Source organism: Phyllostomus hastatus, unplaced genomic scaffold, assembly GCF_019186645.2.
Source record: "Phyllostomus hastatus isolate PE091 unplaced genomic scaffold, TTU_PhHast_1.1 phas_scaffold_55, whole genome shotgun sequence".
Lineage (NCBI taxonomy): Eukaryota > Metazoa > Chordata > Mammalia > Chiroptera > Phyllostomidae > Phyllostomus > Phyllostomus hastatus.
In genome coordinates this window covers 11,575,125-11,602,304 of record NW_025334035.1, presented here as the reverse complement: position 1 = coordinate 11,602,304, position 27,180 = coordinate 11,575,125, and the positions used below count along the sequence as shown (strand labels likewise).

The following is a 27,180-nucleotide window of genomic DNA, read 5'->3' as shown; positions in this document are numbered from 1 at the left end:
ACTAAAAGGAGGATTGTTTCTAGTCTGGAAATGAAACCCTTCAAAACCTGGATGCCACAGGAAAAGATCAGCCGTGTTTTGGACAAGGCTGCCACCTAGTGGCTGGACTCCTTCATGGTTTTGTAGGGGCTCAACCTTTCTCTGGACCTAAGATGAGCAGTTAGTGAAGTAAACAGGAAGGGCAAGTACCTATGCCCAAGGGACCACCCTATTCCTTAAAAATCTATACCTATCAGGTAAGAGGAGATATACACAAAGGATACCTTAGAGAGAGAAGGAGGAGAAAGAACCTATCTGGCTGTAATGCAGATATGTTAATAATGATAAAAAACAACCAGAGGAGTGGATGTTGGATGTGGAAACATGAGGTGGGCATGAGAGACAGAAAGCCAAACTCATTTGAACTTTATGAAGCCAAATTTCCTGGTGTGAATAAATACCATGTTCCACTTAAGGCTGCGTAAGAATGAGGTGAGGTGACAGACAGCGGACAGGGTTTCAGATAGGGCTGCAGTTGCTCCTTGACTCCTTTGCCGCTGCGGTGTTTCTGCTCTTGCAGAACAAAACTTTAGCAGAGCCCTAGGAGATGGTGTAAAGTCTGGACACCAGAACATAGAAACAGTCTGGAAAAGATTTCTAGAAGATTCATGCACCTTATTTGAGCAGTTTCCACATCCCATGGGTTACATGGTGAATTAGCACTATATGCAAATGTGAGGACCCATATAATTACTATTACTGAAAAACAGAATTTTCTGCTAGTACTAGGTTTGACAATCCTTCCTAAGGACAGATCAATCCCTAGGAAAGTGTGCAATACAAGCTGATTGCAGGTTTAATTATGGTGAGGTTAAAACCACAATACTGTATTACAATTTCATGAGAAGATCCTTCTAAAAATTAATACAATTGAAAGAAACCACAGATAATACCATATATCATGTATTATAGAAAACTTGTCACAGAATCAAAAGTTCAAAAACTAAGACTTGAGGGAAGGTCTTAAACCATAAAGAGAATTCTGTCCCCTAAGAGTCTATACATAATTTATAATTACATGTTCCTTTTAAGAGGAAATCAACTACATATTGCTAGCATTTTTCTCATTTTCTTTAATTATATTCTTTTTCTTTACAGTTGAATCTTGAGAGATTGAATGTAAGTCCAGTGAGCATCCAATTGGAAGCTCTTTATAGCACAAAGTCATTTCTTTCATTTCCCTGTTTTTCATGCAAGTAATATAAAGGAAAATGTGACCCAATATTAAAATGAGTACCTAACACTACTGCACATTCGCAGAAGTGGTGGCACCTACTACAGAGTAGCATGAGCTGATGGCTGAGTAGCATTCCATTGTGTGTATCTATCACACCTTTTCATCCAATGCTTTCTCAAAGGTCATTCAGTTGTTTCCATGTCTTGGCCACCACGAATGATGCTGCAGTGAGCACAGGGGTGCATATATCTTTATAAATAAATGTCTTTAAAATGTTTTGGTAGATACACAGAAGAGGGGTTGCTGGGTCATGCCGTAATTCTATACTTACTTTTTGAGGAGCCTTCATAGTGTTTTGCATGGTGGCTGTACCAATTTACCTTTCCACCAGGAGTGAATGAAGGTTACTTTTTCTCCACATTCTCTCCAACCCTTGTTATGACTTGTTTTGTTGATAACGGCTATTCTGACATGTGTGAGATGGTATTCTATTGTAGTTTTGATTTGAATTTCCCTCATAGCTAGTAAAGTTGAGCATCTTTTCATATATCTGTTGGTCATTTGTATGTCTTCTTCAGAGAAGTGTCTGTTCAGGACCTCTGCCCATTGTTCAAATTGGATTTTTGTTGTTGAGTTGCATGAGTTCTTTATATCAGATATGAACAAGTTATTGAAGATGTTGTTTGCATATATCTTCTGCCACTCAGCAGGTTGCATTTTTGCTTTAGTGATGGTTTCTTTTGCTGTGCAGAATCTTTTTACTTTGATTAGTCCCATTTATTTATTTTTGCTTTTACTTCCCTTGCCTTGCCTTTGAGGTCAAATTCATAAAATTCTCTCAAAGATCAAGGTCCCTAAGTTTATTATCTATGTTTTCTTCTGTGTAACTTATTATTTTAAGTATATTTTATTGATTATGCTTTACAATTGTCCCAGATTTTTCCCCTTTGTCCCCCTCTGCCTGGTTTCCCCTTTCTCTCCTGCGACACCCCCCCACCATAGTTCATGTCCATGGGTTGCGCATGTGAATTCTTTGGCTTCTCCATTGCCTATAGTGTTCTTAACCTCCCCCTGTCTATTCTGCACCTACCAATTATTCTTCTAAATCCCTGTACCTTTTCCCCTATTCTCTCCCTTCTCCCTCCCAGCTGATAACGCTCCATATAATCTCCATTTCTATGATTCTGTTCCTGTTCTAGTGGTTTGTTTAGTTTTTTGTTGTTTTTTTTTTAGGTTCAGTTGATAGTTGTAAGTTTGTTGTCATTTCACTATTCATAGTTTTGATCTTCTTCTTTTTCTTAAATAAGTCCCTTTAACATGTCATGTAGTACTGGCCTGATAATGATGAACTTCTTTAGCTTTACCTTGTCCAGGAAGCACTTTATCTGCCCTTCCATTCTAAATGGTAATTTTGCTGGATAGAGTAATCTTGGTTGTAGATCCTTGCTTTTCATCCCTTTTATACTTCTTGCTAGTTCCTTCTTGCCTGTAAAGTTTCTTTTGAGAAATCAGCTGATGGTCTTATGGAAACTCCTTTGTAAGTAACTCTGCCTTTCTCTTGCTGCTTTTAAAATTCTCTCTTTATCTTTAAATTTTGGCATTTTAATTATGATGTGTCTTGGTTTGGACCTCTTTGGATCCAACTTGTTTGGGACTCTCTGTGCTTCCTGCACTTGTACGTCTATTTCCTTTGCCAAATTAGGGAAGTTTTCTTTCATTGTTTTTTCAAATAAGGCTTCAACTTCTTGCTCTTCCTCTTATCTTTCTGGCATCCCTATAATTTGCATGTTGGCCCTTTTGGAGATGTCCCAGAGTCTTCTCAAACTCTCATTATTCTAAATTCTTGTTTCTTCATTTTGTTCTGGTTGAATGTTTATTTCTTCCTATGTTCCAAATCATTGATTTGAATTGTGGCTTCTTTCCCTTCACTGTTGGTTTCCTGTGGATTTTTCTTTACTTCTCTTAGTAGAGCCTTAATTTCTTCCCTTATACTTTTGCCATATTCAATGAGATCTTTGAGCATTCTGACCACTAGTGTTTTGAACTCTGTCTGGTAAGTTGGCTATCTCTACATCACTTAGTTCTTTTTCTGGGGTTCTGCTCAGTTCCTTTATTTGGGCCATATGTGTCTCCTGATTTTGGCAGTCTCCCTGTGTCTGTGTACTAGGTAGAGCCACTTTGATTCCATTTTAGGATACCTGTTAGGACAGGGGCCTTGGGTATTCCCCAGGGTGGCGATACTGTGGCTCTGTGTGTGGGGGAAGGGTCCAAGAGGGGACAATGCTGCTACTGGCTGACTTCTGGAGGCTTGCCTGGCCTTTATCCCATTTTCAGTCACTTCACCCACTTCTCATATGTGACTGGCACTACTCTAGCTGCTGTCCTGGTTGTGGTTCTCAGGGTGAGTGGGTTTGCATTTGTTCAGGGCTCTCCTGAGAAACTCACAGTTTCTTCTGCTGCCCCAACACCCACTGGGTTTACAACCAGAGGTTATGCAGCTTTCTTTTTCCCTGTCGCTGGAGCCCTGGGTTGTACAGTCTGGCCTAGGGCTGAGCTTACCCACTCACAAGGTGTCTCCCTGATATTTTTTAAAAATGTTTCATTGATTATGCTATTACACTTGTCCTGTTTCCCCCCTTCACTCCCCTCCACCCTGCACACTCTCTTCCACCCACATTCCCTTCAGTTCATGTCCATGTGTCATAAGTTCTTTAGCTTCTACATTTCCCATACTATTCTTGCCCTCCCCCTGTCTATTTCCTACCTACCATCTATGCTACTTATTCTCTGTACCTTTTCCCCTTCTCTCCTCTCCCACTCCCCTGTTGCTAACCCTCCATGTAATCTCCATTTCTGTGGTTCTGTTCCTGTTCTAGTTGTTTGCCTAGTTTTTTTGTTTTTGTTTTTGTTTTAGGTGTGGTTGATACTTGTGAGTTTGCTGTCATTTTACTATACATGTTTTTTATTTTCTTTTTCTTAGATAAATCCCTTTAACATTTCATGTAATAAAGGCTTGGTGATGATGAACTCCTTTAACTTGAGCATATCTGAGAAGCACTTTATCTGCCCTTCCATTGTCAATGAAAGCTTTGCTAGATAGAGCAATTTGGGATGTAGGTCCTTGCCTTTCATGCCTTGGAATACTTCTTTCCAGTCCCTTCTTGCCTGCAATGTCTCTTTTGAGAAATCAGCTCACAGTCCGATGGCAAGTCCTTTGTAGGTTACTGTCCCCTTATCTCTTGCTGCTTCTAGGATTCTCTCCTTCATTTTAATCTTGACTAATGAAATTATGATGTGCCTTGGTGTGTTCCTCCTTGGGTCCAACTTCTTTGAGACTCTCTGAGCTTCCTGGACTTCCTGGAAGTCTATTTCCTTCACTAGATTGGGGAAGTTCTCCATTATTTGTTCAAATAATTTTTCCTCTTGTTGCTCTACCTTTTCCCCCTTCTGGTTCCCCTATAATTCGGATGTTGGCATGTTTAAAGATGTCCTGGAGGTTCCTAAGCCTCTCCTCATTTTTTTGAATTCTTGTTTCTTCATACTTTACTGATTGGATGTTTCTTTCTGCCTTCTGGTCCACACTGTTGATTTGAGTCCCAGTTTCCTACCCATCATTATTGGTTCCCTGTGCGTTTTCCTTTATTTCACTCAGTGTAGCCTTCATTTTTCATCTAATTTGTGACCAAAATCAACCAATTGTGTGAGTATCCTGATGACCAGTGCTTTGAACTGTGCATCTGGTAGGTTGGCTATCTCTTCATTGCTTAGTTGTATTTTTTCTGGAGTTTTGATCTGTTCTTTCATTTGGGTGCCTGTTACTAGTGAGGTAGTGAGGGGCAAAGCCTTAGGTGTTCACCAGGCTGGGTCAACCCAGTCTCTGGGGTGTGGCACTGTATATGGGGCAGGGGTCATAGAGGGAACAATGGTGCTTGCTCCACTCTCTGCTGGATTTCAGTCCCTTCCACCGCTTCTCCCAAGCAAACTGGGCCCTTCTGGTGCTGATTCTCATGTGGGTGGACTTGTGTACTTTCTAGGACCCTGTGGATCTCTCCAATAAACTCGCCTGTGAGGCTTGGAGTCTCTCCTGGCACCTCAGCCCCCCAGGTGTTTTCAATTGGTGTTTTGAGGCTTTATTTCCCCACACTGGGACCATGGATTGTGCATTCTCTTTCGCTCCCCAGTTTTGCCTGGTTTATCTGCACGCAAATGTGTGACTTCCTGGTCAGCCAGCTGCCTTGCATGACTCATTGGGACTGCTTGCTGCCACCCCATGCAAGGGGTCTGCCAGCCACCTCCTGCATGCCCAGAGTCCACCTGCTGCAATCTTGCGTGCCCTGGGTTTGTCAGCTGCTGCTTTGTGCACCTGGGGTCCACAAGCCCCTGCTTTTTTTGCTGTGAACCCTTTCTGCCCGGCCACCTGACTCCTCCCCTCCTACCGGTCTGGATGAAATGTGTCTACTTTAAGTCCTTGGTTGTTGGACTTCCTTACAGTTCAATTTTCTGTCAGTTCTGGTTGTTTTGTCTCCCTGATTTTTATCCACCATACACAAATGGGAACTGCCCATTTTGCCAGCTGCCTTGCTGCCTCTCCAACATTGGCTGACTGCTGCCACACCAAGTCCTGTCCACCCGACTCCCAGTCTCTGCCCCTCTTACCCATCTGGATGAATTTAGATCACTTCTTTAAATCCTTGGTTGTCAGACTTCTGTACAGTTCTGGGTGTTTCTCATTTTTAAGTTAGATGTGTTCCTTCTCATGGTTGTGCAATGAGGTGAGGTGTATCTACCTATGTGTCCATCTCCTTATATAACTTATTTTTTCAGATCTTGTATTTAGGTTTTTGATCTACTTTCAGTTAATTTTTGTATATGGGGACAAACAGCAGTCTAATTTCATTCTTTTGCATGTGGCTTTCCAATTTTCCCAGCACCATTTTTTTAAAAGGCCTTCTTTTCACCATTGTGTGTTTTTGGCTCCTTTTTTGAAAATAGTCTGCCCATATAAATGTGGCTTTATTTCTGAACTCTCGATTCTGTTCCATTGGCCTCAGTGTGTTTTTCTGCCAATACCATGCTTTTTTTTATTATTGTGGATTTGTAGTATAATTTAAGTCAGAGAGGGTGATACCTCTGACGTTTTTCTTTTTTTCTCAGGGTTGTTTTGGCTATTAGGGATTTTTTGTGGCACCATACAAATTTAAAGCGTTTTTTGTTCTATTTCTTGAAAAAATATCATTGGGATTTTGATGGGGATTGCATTAAAACTCTACATTGCTTTAGGTAATATGGCCATTTTAACTACATTGATTCTTGCAATCCATGGACACAGAATATCTTCATTTCATTGTGTCTTCTTCAATTTTCATTAATAATATCTTTTGATTTTCAGTGTGTAGGTTCTTTGTTAAGTTTATTCCTAGGTTTTTTTTTTTGTTGGTGGTGTTGTTGCAATGGCAAAAGGAATTTTTTAAAGTTCTTTTTCTGAAATTTCATTGTTAGTATATAGGAATGCAGTGGATTTTTGTACATTGACTTTGCAATTTTACTGTATTTTTTGTTTCTAATAGTTTTTTCTTTTTTGATAGTCTTTAGGGTTTTCTATATAAAGAAACATATCATCTTCAAAAAGTGACAATTTTGTCTCTTCATTTCTAATTTGGATGCCTTTTACTTCTTTCTCTTGTCTGACTGATCTGGCTAGGATTTCCAGTACTATGTTGAACAACAGTGGTGAGATTGGGCATCCTTGTCTTGTTCCTGATCTTGAAGGAAAAGCTTCAGTTTTTCTTCATTGAGTATGTTACTAGCTGAGGGTTTGTCATATATGGCCCGTATTATGTTGAGGTACTTTCCTTCGATACCCATTTTTTCAATGTTTTAATCATAAGTGTATGTTATATCTTGTCAGATGTTTTTTCTGTATTTATTGATATGATCATATGATTTTTACCCTGTTTTGTTAGTATGGTGTATCACATTGATCAATTTGCATATATTGAACCATCCTTGTGCCCCTGGAATGAACCCTACTTGACTGTGATATATTTTCTTTCTAATGTATTGTTGTATTTGAGTTGCTAGTATTTTGTTTGGGGTATTTACATCTGTAATCATTAGAGGCACTGGTCTGCAGTTCTTTTTTTGTGTGTGTTATTTTTGCCAGATTTTGTTATCAAGGTAACGTTGGCCTTATAAACTATGTTAAAAAGTATTGCCTCTTCTTTAATTTTTTTTGGGAGAGTTTGGGAAGGATAGGTATTAAATCTTCTTTGAATGCTTGAAAGAATTCACTAGAAGCCATCTGGTCCTGGACTTTGACTTTATTGTAGGTTTTTGATAGTTGTTTCAATTTCCTTACTATTTATCAGTCTATTTAGATTTTCCAGTTCTTCATGATTCAGTCTAGGAAGGTTACATATTTCTAAGAACTTGTCCATTTCTTCTAGGTTATTGAATTTGTTGGCACATACTCATATTCTAGTATGATCCTTTGTATTTCTGTTATGTCTGTGATTATTTTTCCTCTTTCATTTCTGCTTTTGTTTATATGAGTCTTTTCTCTTTTTTCCTTAGTGAATCTAGCAGGGGTTTGTCAAATTTATTAGTCTTTTCAAAGAATCAGCTCTTTGTTGCATTAATTTTTCTATTGTCTTTTTGGTCTCTATTGTATTCAATTCTGCTCTGATTTATTATTTCCTTTCTCCTGCTGGCTTTGGATTGCTTTTGTTTTTTTTTTTTAATTTTTTGAGTTCTTTAAGGTGTAATGTTAGGTTGTTTATTTGGGATTTTTCTTATTTCTTGGAATTGGCCTATAATGATATAAACGTCCCTCTTATTACTGTTTTTGCTGAATCCAGAAAGCTTTCATATGTCATGTTGTCATTCTCATTTGTCTTCATGTATATTTTGACCTCTTCTTTTATTTCTTCTCTGACCCAGCCATTATTTAGTAGCATGTTGTTTAATCTCCACATATTTGTTGTTTTTCTCATTTTTTTTGGCAGTTGATTTCCAATTTCAAAGCATTGTGGTTGTAGAATATGCTTGGAATGATTTAAATCTTCTTAGACTTATTGAGACTTGTTTTGTGTCTCAGCATATGGTCTACCTTTGGGAATGTTCATGTGCACTGAATAAGAATGCATAAGCTGGTGTTCTGGAATGAAAGGCTCTGTAAATGTCAATTATGTTCATTTGGTCTAATGTGTCATTTAAGGCTGATTATTTCCTTATTGATTTTCTGTTTGGATGATCTATCCATAGCTGTCAATGGGAGTATTTAGGCCCCCTACTATAATTTTTTTTTAATCATTGTTCAAATACAGTTTTCTCCTTTTTACTCCCAATCCAGTCCCCCCTCCCACCCCTCCCCACTTCCCTCCCATTACCACCCTCCCCTTAGTTTATGACCATGTGTCCTTTAAGTTTGTTCCTATGAACCCTTCCCACTGTCCCCCTTAAATTCCCTCTACTCTCTTCTGTGGGCACTGTCAGCCTGGCCTCTATTTCAGTGTCTTTGGTTATATTTTGCTTGTTTCTTTGATTTGTTATTTAGGTTCCTGTTAAAGGTGAGATCATATGGTATTTGTCTTTCACTGCCTGGCTTGTTTCGCTTAGCATTATGTTTTCCAGCTCCATCCACGCTGTTGTAAAGGGTAGGAGCTCCTTCTTTCTTTCTGCTGCGTAGAATTCTATTGTGTAAATGTACCATAGTTTTTTGATCCATTCATTTACTGATGGGCATCTTGGTTGCTTCCAGCATCTAGCTATTGTAAATTGTGCTGCTATGAACATTGGAATGCATAGGTTCTTTTGAATTGGTGTTTTAGTATTCTTAGGATAGAGTCCCAACAGTGGAATTGCAGGGTCAAAAGGCAGATCGATTTTTAGTTTTCTGAGGAAGTTCCATACTGCTTTCCATAGTGGTTGTACCAGTCTGCAGTCCCACCAGCAGTGCACTAGGGATCCCTTTTCTCCACAACCTCTCCAACACTTGTTGTTTGTTGCTTTGTTTATGATGGCCATTCTGTCTGGTGTGAAGTGGTATCTCATTGTGGTTTTAATTTGCATCTCTCTGATAGCTAGCGATATTGAACATCATTTCATGTGTCTTTGGATTTTCTGTATGTCCTCCTTGTAGAAGTGTCTGTTCAAGTCCTTTGCCCACTTTTTAATTGGATTCCTTGTCTTCTTAGAGTGCAGTCTTGTAAGTTCTTTATATATTTTGGAGATTAAACCCTTGTCTGAGGTATCATTGGCAAATATGTTTTCCCATACAGTTGGTTCTCTTTTAATTTTGATACTGTTTTCTTTGGCTGTGCAGAAGCTTTTAATTTTGATGAGGTCCCATTTGTTTATTCTTTCCTTTATGTCCCTTGCTCTAGGGGGCAAGTCAGTAAAAAAGTTTCTTCGTGAAATATATGAGATTTTCCTACCTACGTTCTCCTCTAGGACTTTAATGGTGTCACGTTTTATATTTAAGTCTTTTGTCCACCTTGAATTTATTTTGTATATGGTGTAAGTTGGTGCTCAAGTTTCACTTTTTTGCATGTGGCTGTCCAGTTCTCCCAACACCATTTGTTGAAGAGGCTATTTTTATTCCATTTTATGTTGCTGCCTCCTTTGTCAAATATTAATTGACCATAGAGACTTGGGATTATTTCTGGGCTCTCTGTTCTGTTCCATTGGTCTATGTGCCTGTTTTTATGCCAGTACCAGGCTGTTTTGATTACAGTGGCCTTGTAGTATAGTTTAGTGTCAGGTATTGTGATCCCTCCTACTTTACTCTTCTTTCTCAAAATTGCCACAGCTATTCGGGGTCGTTTATAATTCCATATAAATTTTTGAAGTGTTTGTTCTATGTCTGTGAAATATGCCATTGGTACTTTAATAGGAATTGCATTGAATGTGTAAATTGCTTTGGGTAGTATGGACATTTTGATGATATCAATTCTTCCAATCCATGAACACGGTATATGTTTCCATTTGTTTGTGTCTTCCTTGATTTCTTTCCTGAGTGTTATATAGTTTTCTGAATACAGGTCTTTTACCTCTTTGGTTAGGTTTATTCCCAGATATTTTATTTTTTCTTTTTTGCTATTTGAAATGGGATTTTTTTCCTTGATTTCTGCTTCTGCTGTTTCATTGTTGGTATACAGAAATGCCTTTGATTTCTGGATATTGACTTTGTATCCCGCTGTTTTGCCAAATTCATTTATTAGGTCAAGCAGTTTTTTGGGTAGAGTCTATAGGATTTTCTATGTATACTATCATGTCATCTGCAAACAGTGACAGTTTTGTTTCCTCCTTTCCGATTTGGATGCCTTTTATTTCTTTTTCTTGTCTGATTGCTGTGGCTAAAATTTCCAGTACTATATTGAACAGAAGTGGTGAAAGTGGACAGCCTTGTCTTATTCCTGATCTTAGTGGAAAAGATTTTAATTTTTGCCCATTGAGTATGATGTTGGCTGTAGGTCTCTTATATATGGCCCTTATTAGGTTGAGGAGTGCTCCCTCTATTCCCACCTTGCCGAGTGTTTTTATCATGAATGGGTGCTGTACCTTGTCAAATGCCTTTTCTGCATCAATTGATATTATCATGTGGTTTTTGTCTTTGCTTTTGTTTATGTGATGTATTACATTTACTGACTTGCGAATATTGAGCCATCCTTGCATCCCTGGAATGAATCCCACTTTGTCATGGTGTATGATCTTTTTACTGCATTGTTGGATGCAGTTTGCCAATATTTTGTTGAGAATTTTAGTGTCAATGTTCATCAGTGATATTGGCCTGAAGTTTTCTTTCTTTGTTGTGTCTTTATCTGGTTTTGGAATTAGGATGATGTTGGCCTCATAAAAAGAGTTTGGGAGACTCCCATCTTTTTGGATTTTTTGGAATAGTCTGTGAAGGATAGGGGTTAGCTCTTCCTTAAATGCTTTGTAGAATTCTCCTGTGAAACCATCTGGTCCAGGGCTTTTGTGCGTTGGGAGTTTTTTGATTACTGCTTCAATTTCTTTTGTTGTTATTGGTCTGCTCAGGCTTTCTACTTCTTTTTCATTGAGTTTTGGAAGATTATATTTTTTCTAGAAATTTGTCCATTTCACCTAGGTTTTCAAATTTCTTGGCATACAGTTCTTTGTAGTAATTTCTTACAATCCTTTGTATTTCTGTGGTATCTATTGTAATCTCTCCTCTTTCATTTCTGATTGTGTTTATTTGGGTCTTCTCTCTTTTTTTCTTGATGAGTCTTCTTAAAGGCTTGCCGATTTTGTTTATCTTTTCAAAGAACCAGCTCTTGGATTCATTGATCCTTAGAATTGTGCTTAGTCTCTATGTCATTTAATTCTGCTCTGATCTTGGTTATTTCCTTCCTTCTGCTTGCTCTGGGTTGCCTTTGTTGTTGTTCCTCGAGTTCTTGTAGACGTAGGGTTAGGTTGTGTGTTTGGAATGTTTCTAACCTTTTTAGGTGGGTCTGTATCGCTATGAACTTCCCTCTCAGGACTGCCTTGGCTGTGTCCCATAAGTTTTGGGTTGTTGTGAGTTTGTTTTCATTTGTTTCCAGAAACCTTTTGATTTCTTCCCTAATATCATTCTTGACCCATTCATTGTTTAATAGCATGCTATTTAATCTCCATGATTTTGAGTGTTTTTGGTTTTTTCCCTTCGGGTTGGTTTCTAGCTTCAGTCCCTTGTGGTCTGAGAAAATGCTTGGTATGATTTCAATTTTCTTGAAATTCTTGAGGCTTGTTTTGTGTCCTATCATGTGGTCTATCTTTGAGAATGTTCCGTGTACATTTGAAAAGAATGTATATTTAGCTTCTTTTGGATGGAGGGCTCGGTATATATCAGTAAAGTCCATTTCATCAAGGGTATTGTTCAATGCCACAATATCTTTGTTGATATTTTGTTTAAAAGATCTGTCCATTTTTGATAGTGGGGTGTTAAAATCTCCCACTATAATTGTGTTGCTGTCCATATCTTTCTTGAAGTCCTCTAAGATTTTTTTTTATTATTTGGGTGCTCCTATGTTGGGTGCATATATATTTACAATATTTATGTCTTCTTGATGGATTCTTCCTTTGAGTATTATGAAGTGACCTTCTGGGTCTCTCTTTATGGTCCTTTTTTGGAAGTTTATTTTGTCTGATATGAGTATTGCTACCCTGGCTTTTTTTTCCTGTCCATTTGCTTGGAAGATTTGTTTCCAGCCCTTCACTTTCAGCCTGTGTAGGTCTTTTATCCTGAGGCAGGTCTCTTGTAAACAGCAGATATGTGGGTCATTTTTTCTTATCCATTCAGCTATTCTGTGTCTTTTGATTGGAGCATTTAATCTATTTACGTTTAAGGTTATTATTGATAGGTACTTATTCATTTTCTTTTATGTACGTGTGTTCTTCTCTCTCTCTCTCTCTCTCTCTCTCTCTCTCGATCTTTTCCTTCCCTTCCTTAAAGCAGTCCCTTTAGGATCTCTTGCAGAGCTGGTTTGGTCGAGGTGTATTCTTTTAGACTTCTTTTGTCTGGGAAGCTTCTTATTTGGCCTTCTATCTTGATCGAGAGCCTTGCTGGATATAGTAGCCTTGGTTGCAGACCTCTGGTTCTCATTACCTGGAGTATTTCTTGCCATTCTCTTCTGGCTTGAAGTGTTTGCATTGAGAAGTCAGCTGTTAGCCTTATTGGGGCTCCCTTGTATGTTACTTCCTTTTTCTCCCTTGCTGCCTTTAAGATTCTCTCTTTGTCTTGAAATTTTGCTATTTTAATTATGATGTGTCTTGAGGTGGGCCTCTTTGGGTTCCTCTTGATTGGGACTCTCTGTGTTTCCTGGATTTGTGTGACTTTTTCTCTCATCAAATTAGGGAAGTTCTCCTTCATTACTTGTTCAACTAGGTTTTCGATCCCTTGCTCTTCTTCTTCTCCTTCTGGTATCCCTATTATATGGATATTATTACGTTTCATGTTGTCTTGCATTTCTCTTAATCCCTCTTCATTCTTTCTGAGCCTCTTTTCCTTTTCTTGCTCTTTCTGGATGTTGTTTTCTACTTTGTCCTCCAGCTCACTGATCCGATCTTCTGCTTCATCGATCTTGCTTTTCATTCCTTCTACTGTGTTCTTCAGTTTAGAAATTGTATTCTTCATTTCCTCTTGACCTTTGTTGAGAGTTTCTATTTCCTTTTTCATGTTTATATAGTTTGCAGTGAGATTGATGTAGTTTCCCTCTAATTTCTGAATGCTCAATGTGAGTTCATTGAACTTCCTGGTAATCATTGTTTTGAACTCACTATCTGATAGTTGAGTTGCCTCTATTTCATTTAGCATTTTTCCTGAGGCTTCCTCGTTTCCCTTCAATTGGGGGTTGTTCCTTTGTTTTCTCATTGTTCGTGGGTTTCTTCTTTTTTCTTCTTGTTTGTTAATTTGATCTGTTCTGATTCCCTGTAATTATGGTGTGAACTTCTGTGGTAGAATATTTGTGAGATTCAGTGGTGTAATCTCCTTCGTGTATCCTGGTGTTCACAGCTTCCCCCGGTTGGCAATGAGCACGGAACACTGTGGATGGCTTGTCAACACATGAGAAAAACATACCTAATTGTGTTTTTTTTTCCCCTTTAGTTCTGGTAGTAGTTGCATTATATATTTTAGTGCTCCCTTATTGGGTGCATATGTATTGAGAACTCTTCTGTCTTCTTGATGTATTGTCCCCTTTATCATTATAAAATGTCCACCTTCATCTCTTATTACCTTTTTTATCTTGGAATTTATTTTGTCAGATATAAGTATGGCTACACCTACTCTTCTCTGGATGCCATCTGCTTGGAGAATCATTTTCCACCCCTTCACTTTGAGTATCTATCTGTTCCTGCAGCTGAGATGTGTTTCCTGAAAGCAGTGTGTGATTGGGTTTTGTTTTCTGATCCAGTCTGCTACTCTGTCCCTTTCAGTTGCTGAGTTCAGTCCATTTACATTTATGGTGATTATTGATGTATGAGGACTTCCTATAGTCAATTTATCTTTTTTTTTCTGGTAGCTATGTGTCTTCATTGTTATTCTCCCTTTTCTGTCTTTTTAATTTGGTGGTATCCTATGATTTTTTCCCCTTTCTTTTGTGATATTATGTGTCTCAGTTCTGGATTTTTTGATGCGTGGTTAGGTTTATGCAAAAGAAAGTTTCATATATTCAGTAGTTCTTTTTTTGTTCTGAATGCATCTTATCTCCATTCCTCTTTGCAAATTTAGAGCTTTACCCTTTCCCTTTTATGTTTCCATCACCAAGTATCCCTGTGTATGCTGAATTTGTTTCTGAGTTGCAGTAGCTCTTTTCTTCTCTTTTAAAAAATGTTCTTACCTACTTTAACCCTTATGTTATATTTAAGCATATAATACCTTGTTCTAAACAAGGACTGCAATATCCAGCTTCTGTCTGTCATTTTACTCACAATTTTGTGTCCTTTTGTCTTTTGTTTCAGTTATAATAGCCCCCTTCAGTATTTCATCTAATGGAGGTCTTGTAGTTCTAAATTTCCTCAGCCTTTATCTGTGTGGAAAAGTCTTTATTTCTCCTTCATATCTAAAGGATGACTTTGCTGGATATATTATTTTTGGCTGGTAATTTCTCTCTTTCAATAGTTTGAATATATGATTCCTAGCTTGTAGGGTTTCTGCTGAAAAATTTTGATAATAATCTATGGGGTTTCCTTCATCTTTTTCCTAGCTGCCTTGAGAATTCTTTGTCATTAATTTTTGAAAGTTTTGGTATAATGTGCTTTAGAGATGGCCTTTTTGGATTTGGATAATTAGGTGTTCTGGTTGCTTCTCAGATTAAAGGATCTAGCTCCTTCCATAGGTTTGGGAAGTTCTCATCAACAATTTGTTTGAATCAGTTCTAATACCTTCTCCTGCTCTTCTTCTGGTAGACCCATTATTCTTATTGCTCTTTCTGATGGAGTCAGAGAGTTCTCGTAAAGTTATTTCATTTTTTTTAAACTCTAAAGTCTCTTCTCCCACATGCATCGTTTCTAGATTTCTACCTTCAATATCACTAATTCTTTCCTGCATCTCATGAGCTCTATTACCTTGGCATGCTAGTTCACTCTTTATTTTTTTTTATTGAGGTTTTCATCTCTAAAATTTCTATGTGGTTCTTTTTAAAAGTTTCAATCTCTTTGGTAAAGTATTCCTTTTGTTCATTGATTTTATATCTGACTTCATTAAACTGTGTACATATATTTCCTTACAGCTTGTTGAATTTCTTCAGAACTGCAACCTTGAATTCCCTGTCATTTAAATCACATGTTTCCATGTCTTTAAGTTTATTTTCTGGAGATTTTAAATTTTCTTTCTGAGTTGCCTCATTAACTTGGTTATTCAGGGTAATTGATGGAATCCTTCTTTGCCTAGGCATCTATGGAAATGAAATCTACTTTTTTAAAACACACATTATTTACTTAAATCATTTTTATTTTTCGATTACAGTTGAGATACAATATTAAATTAGTTTCAAGTGTAAATCTTGTACCTATCTGACACCATAAATAGATATTAGATTATTATTGACTACCATATTTTAGGACTATAAGACACACCTAGGTTTTAGAGGAGGAAAATAGGAAAAAAATTTTTGAAGCAAAAAAATATGGTAAAATATTTAATAACCTGTGACCCTGCTCCCCACCCCCCAACAGCAAGCCAGGTAAGCTACATTCAGACTATAAGACGTGCCCCCATTTTCCTCCCAAATTTGGGGGGGGGGAGTCTGTCTGATAGTAAAAAAAAATACTGTATATCCCCCTATGCTGTACCTCACATCCTTATAACTATTCTGTAACAAGCAAAAATTTGTACATCTTAATCCTTTCACCTTTCCTACCCATTTCCCTGTCCCTCCAACCCCCCTCCCATCTGCCAACCATCAAAATGTTCTCTGTATTTATGAGTCTGTTTTTGTTATGCTAGTTTATTTATTTTGCTTTTTAGGTTCTATTGTTGATAGATATGTATTTGTTGACATTATAATGTTCATATTTTCTATCTTTTTATGCTTCTTAAATAACACTCTTTAACATTTTATATAATACTGGTCTGGTAGTAAAACTAAACTCCTTTAGTTTTTTCTGGTCTGTGAAGCTATCTGTCCTTTGATTCCAAATGATAGCTTTGCTCAGTAGAGCAATCTTGGTTGTAGGTCCCTGCTTTTCATCATTATGAATATTTCTTGCCAATCCCTTCTGGTCTGCAAAGTTTCTGTTGAGAAATAAGCTGATATTCTTATGGGAGCTCCCTTCTAGGTAACTCTCTGCTTTTCTCTTGCTGCTTTTAACATTCTTTCTTTGTCTTTAACCATTTCCATTTTAATTATGAAGTATCTTGGTGTGGGCCACTTTAAGTTTATTTTGTTCAGGACTCTTTGTGCTTCCTGAACTTGTATGTCTATTTTCCTTCACCAGGTTGGAGACATTTTCTGTCATTTTTTTCAAATAGGTTTTCAAAATTTCTTGCTCTCTCTCTATCCTCTGACACCCCCATGATGCCAATGTTGGCATGCTTAATGTTATCCCACAGGCTCCTTACACTATCTTCATTTTCTTGGAGTCTTTTCTATTTTTGCTGTTCTGATTGGATGTTTTCTGCTACCTAACTCCAAACTGCTTATTTGATTCTCAACATCATCTACTCTACTGATGATTCCCTGTAAATGATTTCATTTCAGTTAGTGTATCTTTCATTTCTGACTGGTTCTTTTTTTTGGTATCTATGTCCTTTTTTATGCTGTTGAAGTTCTCACTAAGTTCACTGACCATCTTTGTAAGCAGTGTTTTAAACTTTCCATCTAGTAGATTACTTGTCTCTATTTTGCTTATTTCTTTTTCTGGAGTTTTGTTTTGTACTTTCATTGGGACATGTTCTTTGTCTCCTCAATTTGGCAGCCTCCCTGTGTTTCTTTCTATGTGTTAGGTAGAGCTTCTATGTCTCTCAGGCTTGATAGAGTAGCCTTTTGTAGTAGGTGTCCTGTGGGGTCCAGTGGCACAGCCTTCCTGATCACCCAAGTTGGGCACTCCAGATGTGCCCCACTCTGTGTGGGCTGTGTATCCCTTCCTGTTGTAGTTAGCCTTAATTGCTGTTGGCACATCAATGAGAGGTATTTACCCCCAGGCCAATCAGCTGCAAGAACTGGTTGTGACCACCAACCACTGTGGAATATCAGCTGTGCAGGGGCCCAACCCACAGAGCAGGACTTACTTCAGCAGGGCTCTGGTGCCTGTTGAGTCCTCCCCTTGAGTGTGTCACCTATGGGAGTGGTTGAGTGGTGACACTCAACTTGGTCTGAAGCTGTCCATTGGGTGGACTGGCTCTGTGGCCTTCTGGGAGGTGCAAACCAAGGTCTACCATCACCTGTGTTCTTCCCAAGGCAAGCTGGCATGAGCTACAGAGCAGTCTTCTGATGGCTGCTACTGTGCTGGGCTTGGAGGTGCCCAGGAGAGACCAAGCTATGAACCAAGACTGGTTGCTACCAATGCTGGGCTGAGGTCCACTTAGTGAGAGGTATGGGGCATACTAAGGCCAAATCCTTCTTGTCTGAGAGATTTTAGGAAAGTCTAAAGTATGAGCCAACATAGGCCATTTGTACGGAAAAGTCACTGGAAACAGCATGAGTGAACCTACAAATTGGATGGGGCAGTATTTGCCAGGAGATTCAGATATAGCACCCACCTGCAAACTCTGTGTGGGGACAGGTCTCAGAAAAGGAACAATGGCCTCTGCCAGCACTTTTGTCTGACAGAAAGCTGTGCTCCACCCCTCACCCCTCCAGCTCTTGCCCTGATGCCAGATAATTCAGTTCCTCCCGTATGTCCCTGGTGCCTTTTGAGCTGTTGCCTCAGTACTAGAATGTTGGGAACTGCCCTGCCTGGTTTCAGGAGCTGTAACCCCCTCATGGCTAAGGCTGAGTGAGCAACCTTCGGACCATAAGCCACTAAGGAGACAAAGCTTATCTCCATGGCAGGAGCGCCACTTCTGCTCCTTTTACTTCATCCATAACTGGCCCCCAATGCTTGATCGGTTAGCCAATGACAGGTAAGATTCCCCAAGAGGGGAATGACCTAAGACAGGCACGATCATGTGGAGGCACCAAGGAAGGACTTAGGGGCTACAGCAAAAGAGGGTGATGGACCCTCGCCCCTCGGCTTTGACATAGCCTGAATTCTCATTCTGTCTGCAAGAAATCTCCTAATCTCTTGGCTGCCTTACTTCCCCTGCCTGACTTAAGCTTGAAACAATGACAGAGGGTGGTATAGCCCTGTGCTGGAAAGGACGGGTTCCCCAGGTGATCAGGCTTGAAAAAGAATACATAAAATCCTGTGAAACCTGCTTTGCTAAGAATGCTCTCAATTAAATGATAAGGGTCTAAGCAGGAAATGAGTTTGTTTCCCAAAGTTTTGTAGCCCTTTAGCTAACAGACCCTGACTCAGAATAGGCCCTCATAGTTCTTTGTATGCTATCTATTGTTTGATCTTACTGCCTGACAATGATTAATGAGTTTTACCTGTATTCCTGTGCAAAATGAAACCCAATAAAAACCTGTCAAGAGTTGAGGGGCTCTCCTCTTGAGAGAGTAGCCGTGTCATCCCTTTTCCTCCACAGGACTTGGTAGTCCACGTGAATTTGTCTCATATCTCATCCATAACACCGTGGACACTGTGGGCTGGTGTACATGTCACTGGAACTCAGAGGGAATGAGTCCAAGTCTGTGCACAGGCCCTTTAAAAGGAACTTCTTAGGACTCCAGAAGCCTTTATCTTCCTCAACCTCGATCCCTGCTGGTGTTTACAGCCATAAATTATGGGGACATCTCTTCCTGACACTGGAACTATGGGAGGGGGTCCTCATGTGGTGCTGGGATCCCTTGCTCCGCAGCGGGGAACTCTGCAGCAGAGATATCCCTCCGGATTTTTATCCACTACTTGTGGGTATGGGACAGTGCCATTCCACATCTCCACCCTTCTACCAGTGTTGATGTTGCTTCTTTAATTTCCTAGTTGTAGGACTTCCATTCAGCTAGATTTCAGGCAGTTCTATGATGGTTGTTCTGTAGTTTAGTTGTAATTTTGATGTGTTATGGGAGGATTAAAGGACCACATTTACTTGTGCTGCCATCTTAACTGGAATTTGTGCTTTTCTTTTTATTTAAAGAGTGGCACTTCTCTATATAGTAGTTTGATAAGGAGAAATCTTTCTTTTGTTTTCCAGTAGGTGGCACCAAAGCACAAGTTTTTGTTTTCCTTGCACTGCTCAGGCTTCCTGGATCTCTTCGAGATGGAAGAAAATGAACTGTATTGCCCTGGGAGTGGGACAGCTCGCCTGTTTCAGAGCTCCACCTGTGCAGGGGATGTGGTGGGCAATGTGGCTCCAAGACTGTGAAATTCTAGTGCTATGGGTGGGGATGGGGTGAGTTGTGAGATGCTTGTTGGTGCATTTGTGGATTTGTTCTCCTCCCAGTAATGGTGGCTACAGGACCTCAGCTGCTTCCCCTTTGTATTTTCACCCAATCATTGCAATCAGCCACAGCATGTATGTGCTGCTCAGAGTAAAACACTTCTGCTTCTGCCTCTCCAGTTCTCAGGGCTGCAGATAACATACTCTGTAGCTCAACACTCACTGCTGGTATAGTTCCTCCTGGGGCCCGCTAATAGCTCTGGGCAGGTGAAAGGAGGCAGCTGGGCTCTGGGGCTTTGTTCTTCTGCCCGATAGCAGCAGCCACCAGACAACCATGACTGCACCTCTGCACTCCATCTCTGCCCAGGTGACAGGGTTCAGGCACAATGCATACCAATCCCTCCATCAGGAATGCTCAACTCACTGTACCTCTCTGCTCCTCCCGGTATAGGCAGTGCAGACAGCCATCTAATACTTCCCTCTCCCAGGACCTGCAATGAGCTCTGGGCTGTGTCTGTGGCACCTGTCTCCGCTCTTCTCCCTCCCTACCTCCCCTGCTCCCTCCAACTCGCCCAACTTCAGATGTTTCAGTGTGTAGACCTCTCAAATGTGTTTGTGTTTTGAACAGGGAATCCTTTTTTGGATTATTGCTATTCAAATTTTTGTGACTTCAAGAGGAGAGACCAGGGGAACTTCTCATGCTGCCATTTCTTTTATGTCACTCCTCCGTTCTTTGATGTTTTAAATTTCCCATGCTCTGAACTAAAATATAATGTTTAAAACACCTTTTCTGTTTCTCAAAAAGAAACACTGAGAAATTTCATAGTTCCAGTGGCCACTGCCATCTAAGCTACTCAGACTGGCCTTTATGTGATGACTATCCCACTTTGCCATAGAACAGTGTGCCCTGCACATGTGAGGGGCCTGCAGGATTGGCTCCAGCACTCATCCCATAAATGTCACACCAAGACAGCCCCAGAACATATGTTGCTTGGCCTGGATGTCACACACTTATGATAACAGATGAACAACCACAAGGACAGAGGGAACCATGACACTCCACATGACCTTTATTTTCTTGTCTGTCTCCCCACTAGATATAAACTCCCATGGGCAGGATGTCTTTACCTGAAACACGTCCTGGCCTGAGCAAGTGCTCAATACACATCTGACAAGGAAGGGACCCATTCATCATCGAAGTACTTCCACACAGCCAAGACGAATGGCCTGTCCGGGTCCCTTCAGCCTGGATTTCTCCAACCAGAGCCCTTTGAACATGAGCCCTCTGACTGGGATGCCTCCTACCTGGGTGGCTCCTTAGGCGACTCTCAGCAAGCTCGGAGATGGTTCCGGCTGTGGAAGTCTTTTTCAGTCGAACTACACCAGAAGTGGTGGTACTTCCTGGTTTGTTGAGCATGTCCTCACTACTGGCCCTCTTGAGCTAAGAGAGAGATGGAGGGAAAAAGAGAGGATGAAGAGATGTACTTTCAGTGAGGAGAACTCCAGATTATGTGAGTGACTGAGCAGTCCCACCTGCCTGGGGGCTAGATGCAGCAATAGCTCTTGGAGGAGCATGACCTGTGTGATCATTAACAGGTCTGAGGATGATCTTCTATCATCATTTCAAAGAATACTGTAAGTTCATGGGTGGATATTACCCATCATGTCACACTTTAAATAATAAATTCTTTAAAACCCTGCTTTCCTGGAAATTGTTTTTTTAGAAAAGCAGGAGCCTATAAAAAAAGAGCTTTGAGATGTACAAAAGTCAGGACATGACAATGCACCAAAAAAATCCAAGGACAAGAGAATTAACTTAAATATATGTCTGGAGGAAGCAAATGGAAGATGTAGAAAAGACCTGAATATCCACCCTATGCTCAATGCAAAGTACCCTGTATACAATCTCATATAGACAATGTGTTCAAAGGGAAGAAGGAACTGTTTTGGAGGCCAGGGAACACTTTTAATGAACAACAGAGAGCAGAACCCCTAACTCCTTTCCTGCTTTCTTGTCTGTCATGGAAAGGGAGAACAAACATTTGTTGAAAGAAATTGAAGTTTAAGAGGGGGACACCCATTAAGCAACTCTGGGCTGAACAGGAGAGAGGCAGTGGGGCATTGGAGACAGCACAGTCAGAGCCTGCAGCTCCTCAGAAAAAGTTCTCCCTGTTGACAACTATATTGGTATCTCAACTGCAGGACTTATGCTGATGCTAGAATGTTGTGTAATTTTATGCACCAGGAGTGTTGGATTCCAGATTTGTATTTGACAGATCTCTTCCTGTGTCATGTCTTTTACCTCTAATTGGAAGCAAGAGCCAGATACCAGTGCAAAGAGAAGGCCAAAGACCACACGGTGTTGGGCTGCTTATTGCTGGTTATGATAATATGGATCCCCATATTTTCCAAGTCTCCCCATCTGTTTTGACTGCAGAACTATGTCCTTTGGAGCCCATACTTGCTTGGACAGACATGTGTCTGAGTCTATTGAATACAGTTTGAATGAACTGGTTAAGTGTGGTCTCTGTGCTTTATGAAAGACACTTCCAGGGGATTGAGCACAGGCTGTGAACCAAAGTGTCGCAGGTTCGATTCCCAGTCAGGGTACATGCCTGGGTTGCAGGCCATGACCCCCAGCAACTGCACATTGATGTTTCTCTCTCTCTCTCTCCTTCCCTTCCCTCTCTAAAAATAAACAAATTAAATCTTTAAAAAAATTTAAAAAAAAGAAAAAAGAAGAAAGACACTTCCTGCGGAACAGGACCTGACTACAAAGAACATTTCCATTGGATTTGCTGGTGAAGACCTGGAGTTTATGATGTATGATGTTGATAATGTGTCTTTGTTCCTGGGTCTTGAAGAAAGGCCACAGAGAGAGGCATAGCCTGCTCAACCTGCTGATGAGCCTGCATGAAAGGCATTAAGTGATAATCCCCTGTCTTTATGTGTATCATCCAATGTGAAGAAGAACACAGAAACCTGTCCTGATAACAATGGTCTATACTTTGAACCAAAAGAGGCAGTGGTGAAATGCTATGTTTTAGGAATCAGTCCAGGTGTGAGTTTTTCCCAAGCAATGTCACTGAAACCATATAATGGGATGCATTTTTCTTTGAAGGGGTCTATGTAATGATATTCTAGAAAGTATTGTTATCTGTACTAATGTTTTTATGTGAAGAACATAGTGTCTTAGAAGCCATCAACAAAATAAAAAGAAAAGCCACTGAATGTGAGAAAATATTTGCCCATACATCTTGATAAGGGGTTAATATCCAAAATTTATAAAGAACTTATACAACCCAGCATCAAAGAAACAAACAATCCAGTTAAGAAATGGGCAGAGAGCTTGAATATATACACAGATGGCCAACAGACATATGAAAAACATGCTCAATGTCTCTAATCATCAAATACAAATTAAAACTACAATGAGATATCACCTCACACCTGTCAGAATGGCTACCATTAATAAATAAACAAACAATAAGTGTTGGCAAGGACACAGGGAAAAGGGAACCCCTGTGCACTGTTGGTGGGAATGCAGATTGGTGTAGCCACTGTGGAAAACAGTATGGAGTTTCTGCAAAAAATTAAAAGTGAACTGCCTTATGACCCAGCAATTCCATTTCTGGAAATATATCTTAAGAAACCCAAAACACTGATTCAAAGAATATAAATGCACCCCTATGTTCATTGCAGCATTACATATAATAGCCAAGATCTAGAAGCAGTCCCAGGGCCCATCAGTAGATGTGTAGATAACAAAGCTGTAATACATTTACACGGTGGAATACTACTTGGCCATAGAAATGAAGGAAATCTTACCCTCTGCAACAGCATGGATGAATTTGGAGAGCTTAACTATGAACTTAACTATGTTAAGTTAAATAAGCCAGTCAGAAAAAGACAAGTACCATATGATTTCACTCATATATAGAATCTAATAAACAAAATGAACTAACAAGTAAAATAGAGACAGACTCATAGAGAGCAGGCTGACAGCTGTCTGGGGTGAGGCCTGAAGGCTGGTTTGGGGTGATGTTGGAGGGGTTGAGTGAAAAAGGAAATACTCATGGACATAGAAAACAGTGTGGTGATAGCTGAGGGTGGTGGGGGAGGGGAAGGAGGGTATAGGGGATAAATGGTGATGGATGGAGACTTGACGTGGGTGTTGTGAACACACAATGCAGTGCAAAGATGATGTGTTGTAGAACTGTGCACCTGAAACTTGTATAATTTTGTTAACCAGTGTTATCCCAATAAATTCAATGAAAAGGAAAAAAAAAAGAACAGTGTCTTTGCAGTTTTAAAGATAACTGTGAAATAAAATTGTTTCATCTGCTGCTGAAAAAAAAGAGGGGGACCCCTAAGTGATATCACACATCTGGTCCAGGAAAATTACATTCAAGTTTAATGAGAAAACTACAAATAAGTTTTCCCAACTATTGTTAGTCTTCTTTAAAGGATATTGCTGAAGAGGAATAGTTCTAGGACAGGGATTTTCAACTGGTGTGCCACAAGAATTTGTAAAACATACAGTATCTGACTACTTAGTCAGGGGCATGGACCTCTTTTCTTATAGAATGTCAAATAAAAAAAATGACAACAGTCAACACAATGACAGCTGTCCAGTGTGAATGAATCAAGATTATACCTGTTTTTTTTGTCAGATCAACAAAAAAAATTTTTTTCGTGTGCCACAGAATTTTAGTGTTTATGTGTGTCATGAGATGGAAAGGGTTGAAAATTGCTGGTCTAGAACACCAGAGACAGGGAGGTGCAATGCCCAGAGCCATTACAAATACATCTGACATTTGTAGAAAAACATATGTAAAAGCCTTCAGATCAACTGAGACTCGAAATGGGCAGCCCCTGCCCACTGCACTGGCAGGTGCCCAAAGGCCCTGGTCCACCTTCCTCCACTGTCTTCAGGGTCATTTACTGAGAATTAGGAGTTTAACGATTTTCAGAATTTAAAAAGACAGTTTCTACTTTTGCATTGTTTATATCTCAGGGTGCTACATACCCCTAGAATAGCCCAAAAGAGAAAAGTACACTGATAGCAAGTGTCAGTGAGGTGGTAGAACGATTGGAGCTCTCGTGCTCTGCTGACGGGAGTGCATACATTTTGGAAACCATTTTGGAAAACAGGCAATGTCTACCAAAGCTGAACATTTACACCCTAGTAATCAGCAGTCCTACTCCTAGATATATACCCAAGAGGAGTGAGTACACAGGTTCATCAAAAGAATGTTCACAGAAGCTTTATTGATGATAGCCCCAAAATGGAACAACCCAAATTGTTCCTCAACAGGAGAGGGGGTAAATTAAATAGCAGTAGAGTATACAATAGAAAGTTCAAGCAATTTTTAAAAATTATGAATATACCAATAAGTGGATGGATCTCAAATACATTATCCTAAGTGAAAGAAACCGGAGACACAAAAGAATTTATACTGCCTGGTTAGTAGAAGTCAAAACAGAGATTACCAGCCGGGGGAGTTACTGAGTAGGAAGGAAACTCCTGGGCGCTCGAATGTTCCGCATCTTGACTGGGTGGTGTTATACAGACACAAACACACGTAAAAGCTCAATGAACTGTACAGCTGAGACTAAGATTAATGCACTACACATTCTTTACTCTAGGTATGCTACTCCTCAATACAAAAGAAAAAGAAAATCGCAGGGAGTTATAATTTGGGCAAAACCTTGGTTCCACCCTAGCAAAGTCTAACCTATTTTTTTCCATCTCCTCTAAATGTCTTATTGTGGTAAAATATGCATAACATAAAATTTACCATCTTAACTGAAAGGACAAATCTGCATCATTTGCTATTGTGGTGCCATTTGCTGAGCAGGCCTATGACCTTGTTAAATGTGACTATCATTTTATTCATCTGAGCCTGTGGCCCCAAGACAGGAAATGACTGGAAAGCAAGAACAGAACTAACTACTCCCTATAGCCACAGGCAGAAAATAACATTGGAGTAAATTGCAGCCTTGTGTTAGAACATCCCAGGGGCCAAAAAAACGGTACCCTAAACCCTTTAATCCAGTTATAATCCAATAAAAGCTCAAAGCCCCACCCCTCAGTGCTGGTGTATTCCTCCACACCATGCCTCTCTCCTTTCTTGGAGAGTTAATAAAACCTTACTTTCGTCCTGGCTGGCGTAGCTCAGTGTATTGAGCGTGGGCTGCAAACCAAAGTATCGCAGGTTTGATTCCCAGTCAGGGCACATGCCTGGGTTGCAGGCCACAGCCCCCAGCAACTGCACATTGATGTTTCTTTCTCTCTTTCTCCCTCCCTTCCCTCTCTAAAAAATAAATAAATAAAACCTTTAAAAAAAATCCCTTATTTAAAAAACAAACAAAAAAACCCCCACAAAACTTTACTTTCTACACTTTCTTCTCTTTATGAATTCTTTCCCAGCCCTCGTCATTGACCACCCTAATGTTAACCACTTTAACTGGAGTTCAGGGGCATTAAGTACATTCATGATGTGCAATCATCACCATCATCCACGCCCAGAGCTTTTCAACATCCCAGACTGAAACTCATTAAACAATAACTCCCCCAAGCCTACTTTCTAAGAGGGATGATGATAAAATTCTTAGCATTAGTCAAGTAACTTTGGTCAAAATCTTAAAAAAATATTAATTTAAAAAACAAATAGTCCTGGCTGGTGTGGTTCAGTAGATTGAGTGCTGACCTGTAAACCAAAAGGTCACCAGTTCGATCAGGGCACATGCCTGGGTTGTGGGCCAGGTCCCCAGTAGGGGTGAGTGAGAGGCAACCACTCATTGATATTTTTCTCCCTCTCTTTCTCCTTCCCTTCCCCTTTCTCTAAACAAACAAACAAAATCTTTAAAAAATGCAAAAAAGTAAAACACAAATAGCTAACATTGAAAGGATGGTTTGCATGCATTCTAGTTACTAGATGTGAATATAATCATATTTTCTGGCCAACTTTGGGACCCCTAATTTAACAACAGGACTGAACATGGCCCTTGGGTTGATGCAGAAGTCATGCAATCACCCTTACAGTGACTCCATAACTATTTTTCTATTTCCCATTTCAGAGCAACAGGGTTGCTGCACCCAAGCTCTCCAGCCTGTCAAATCATGTGCCAGGTCACCAGTGTAATGTTTTATATGACAACAGTTTATGATGTCAGCAACTTTTTCTCAATAGAAAAAAAAAACCCTATTATTTACTCTGTCTAGATGCATGTTCAGGTACTTCTGTAGATCCCCAGAGGAAAATCTGATTTTAGGCTTTGAAAATTCCCCAGACAATACCCCAAATAAAAAAGGGAAATCACTGCAGTTAAGGGAATTCTTAATACAATAATGCAAATGACATGCACTTGGTTCTGCTTTCCTCTGCAATTCTGACATCACTAAAAGCAGGAAGTCTTACATAAAGAAGTATGAATTTTCAAATTACAGCACAAGGCCCAGGGAACAGAGGCTGACTCTACAAACCAGAGAGGGAATCTAACCAGGGCGAGGAGGTACAGCTGGGCCAGTTGCCTCTGC

The 27,180-nt window shown here is 39.8% G+C and overlaps 1 protein-coding gene and 1 pseudogene across 5 annotated transcripts in view; one reads left to right on the top strand and one right to left on the bottom strand.

Annotated features, from left to right (window-relative positions):
- SPECC1 (sperm antigen with calponin homology and coiled-coil domains 1) overlaps positions 1 to 27,180 on the bottom strand; it is a 336,370-nt gene that overhangs the window by 201,819 nt on the left and 107,371 nt on the right. For all 5 annotated transcript variants that reach the window (XM_045824061.1, XM_045824063.1, XM_045824060.1 and 2 more), the window contains exon 3: positions 20,943 to 21,078. In XM_045824061.1, the coding sequence (XP_045680017.1) occupies positions 20,943 to 21,078 (136 nt within the window). The remainder of the gene's footprint in view (positions 1 to 20,942; positions 21,079 to 27,180) is intronic.
- Positions 21,211 to 22,770, top strand: LOC123809475 (annotated as a pseudogene).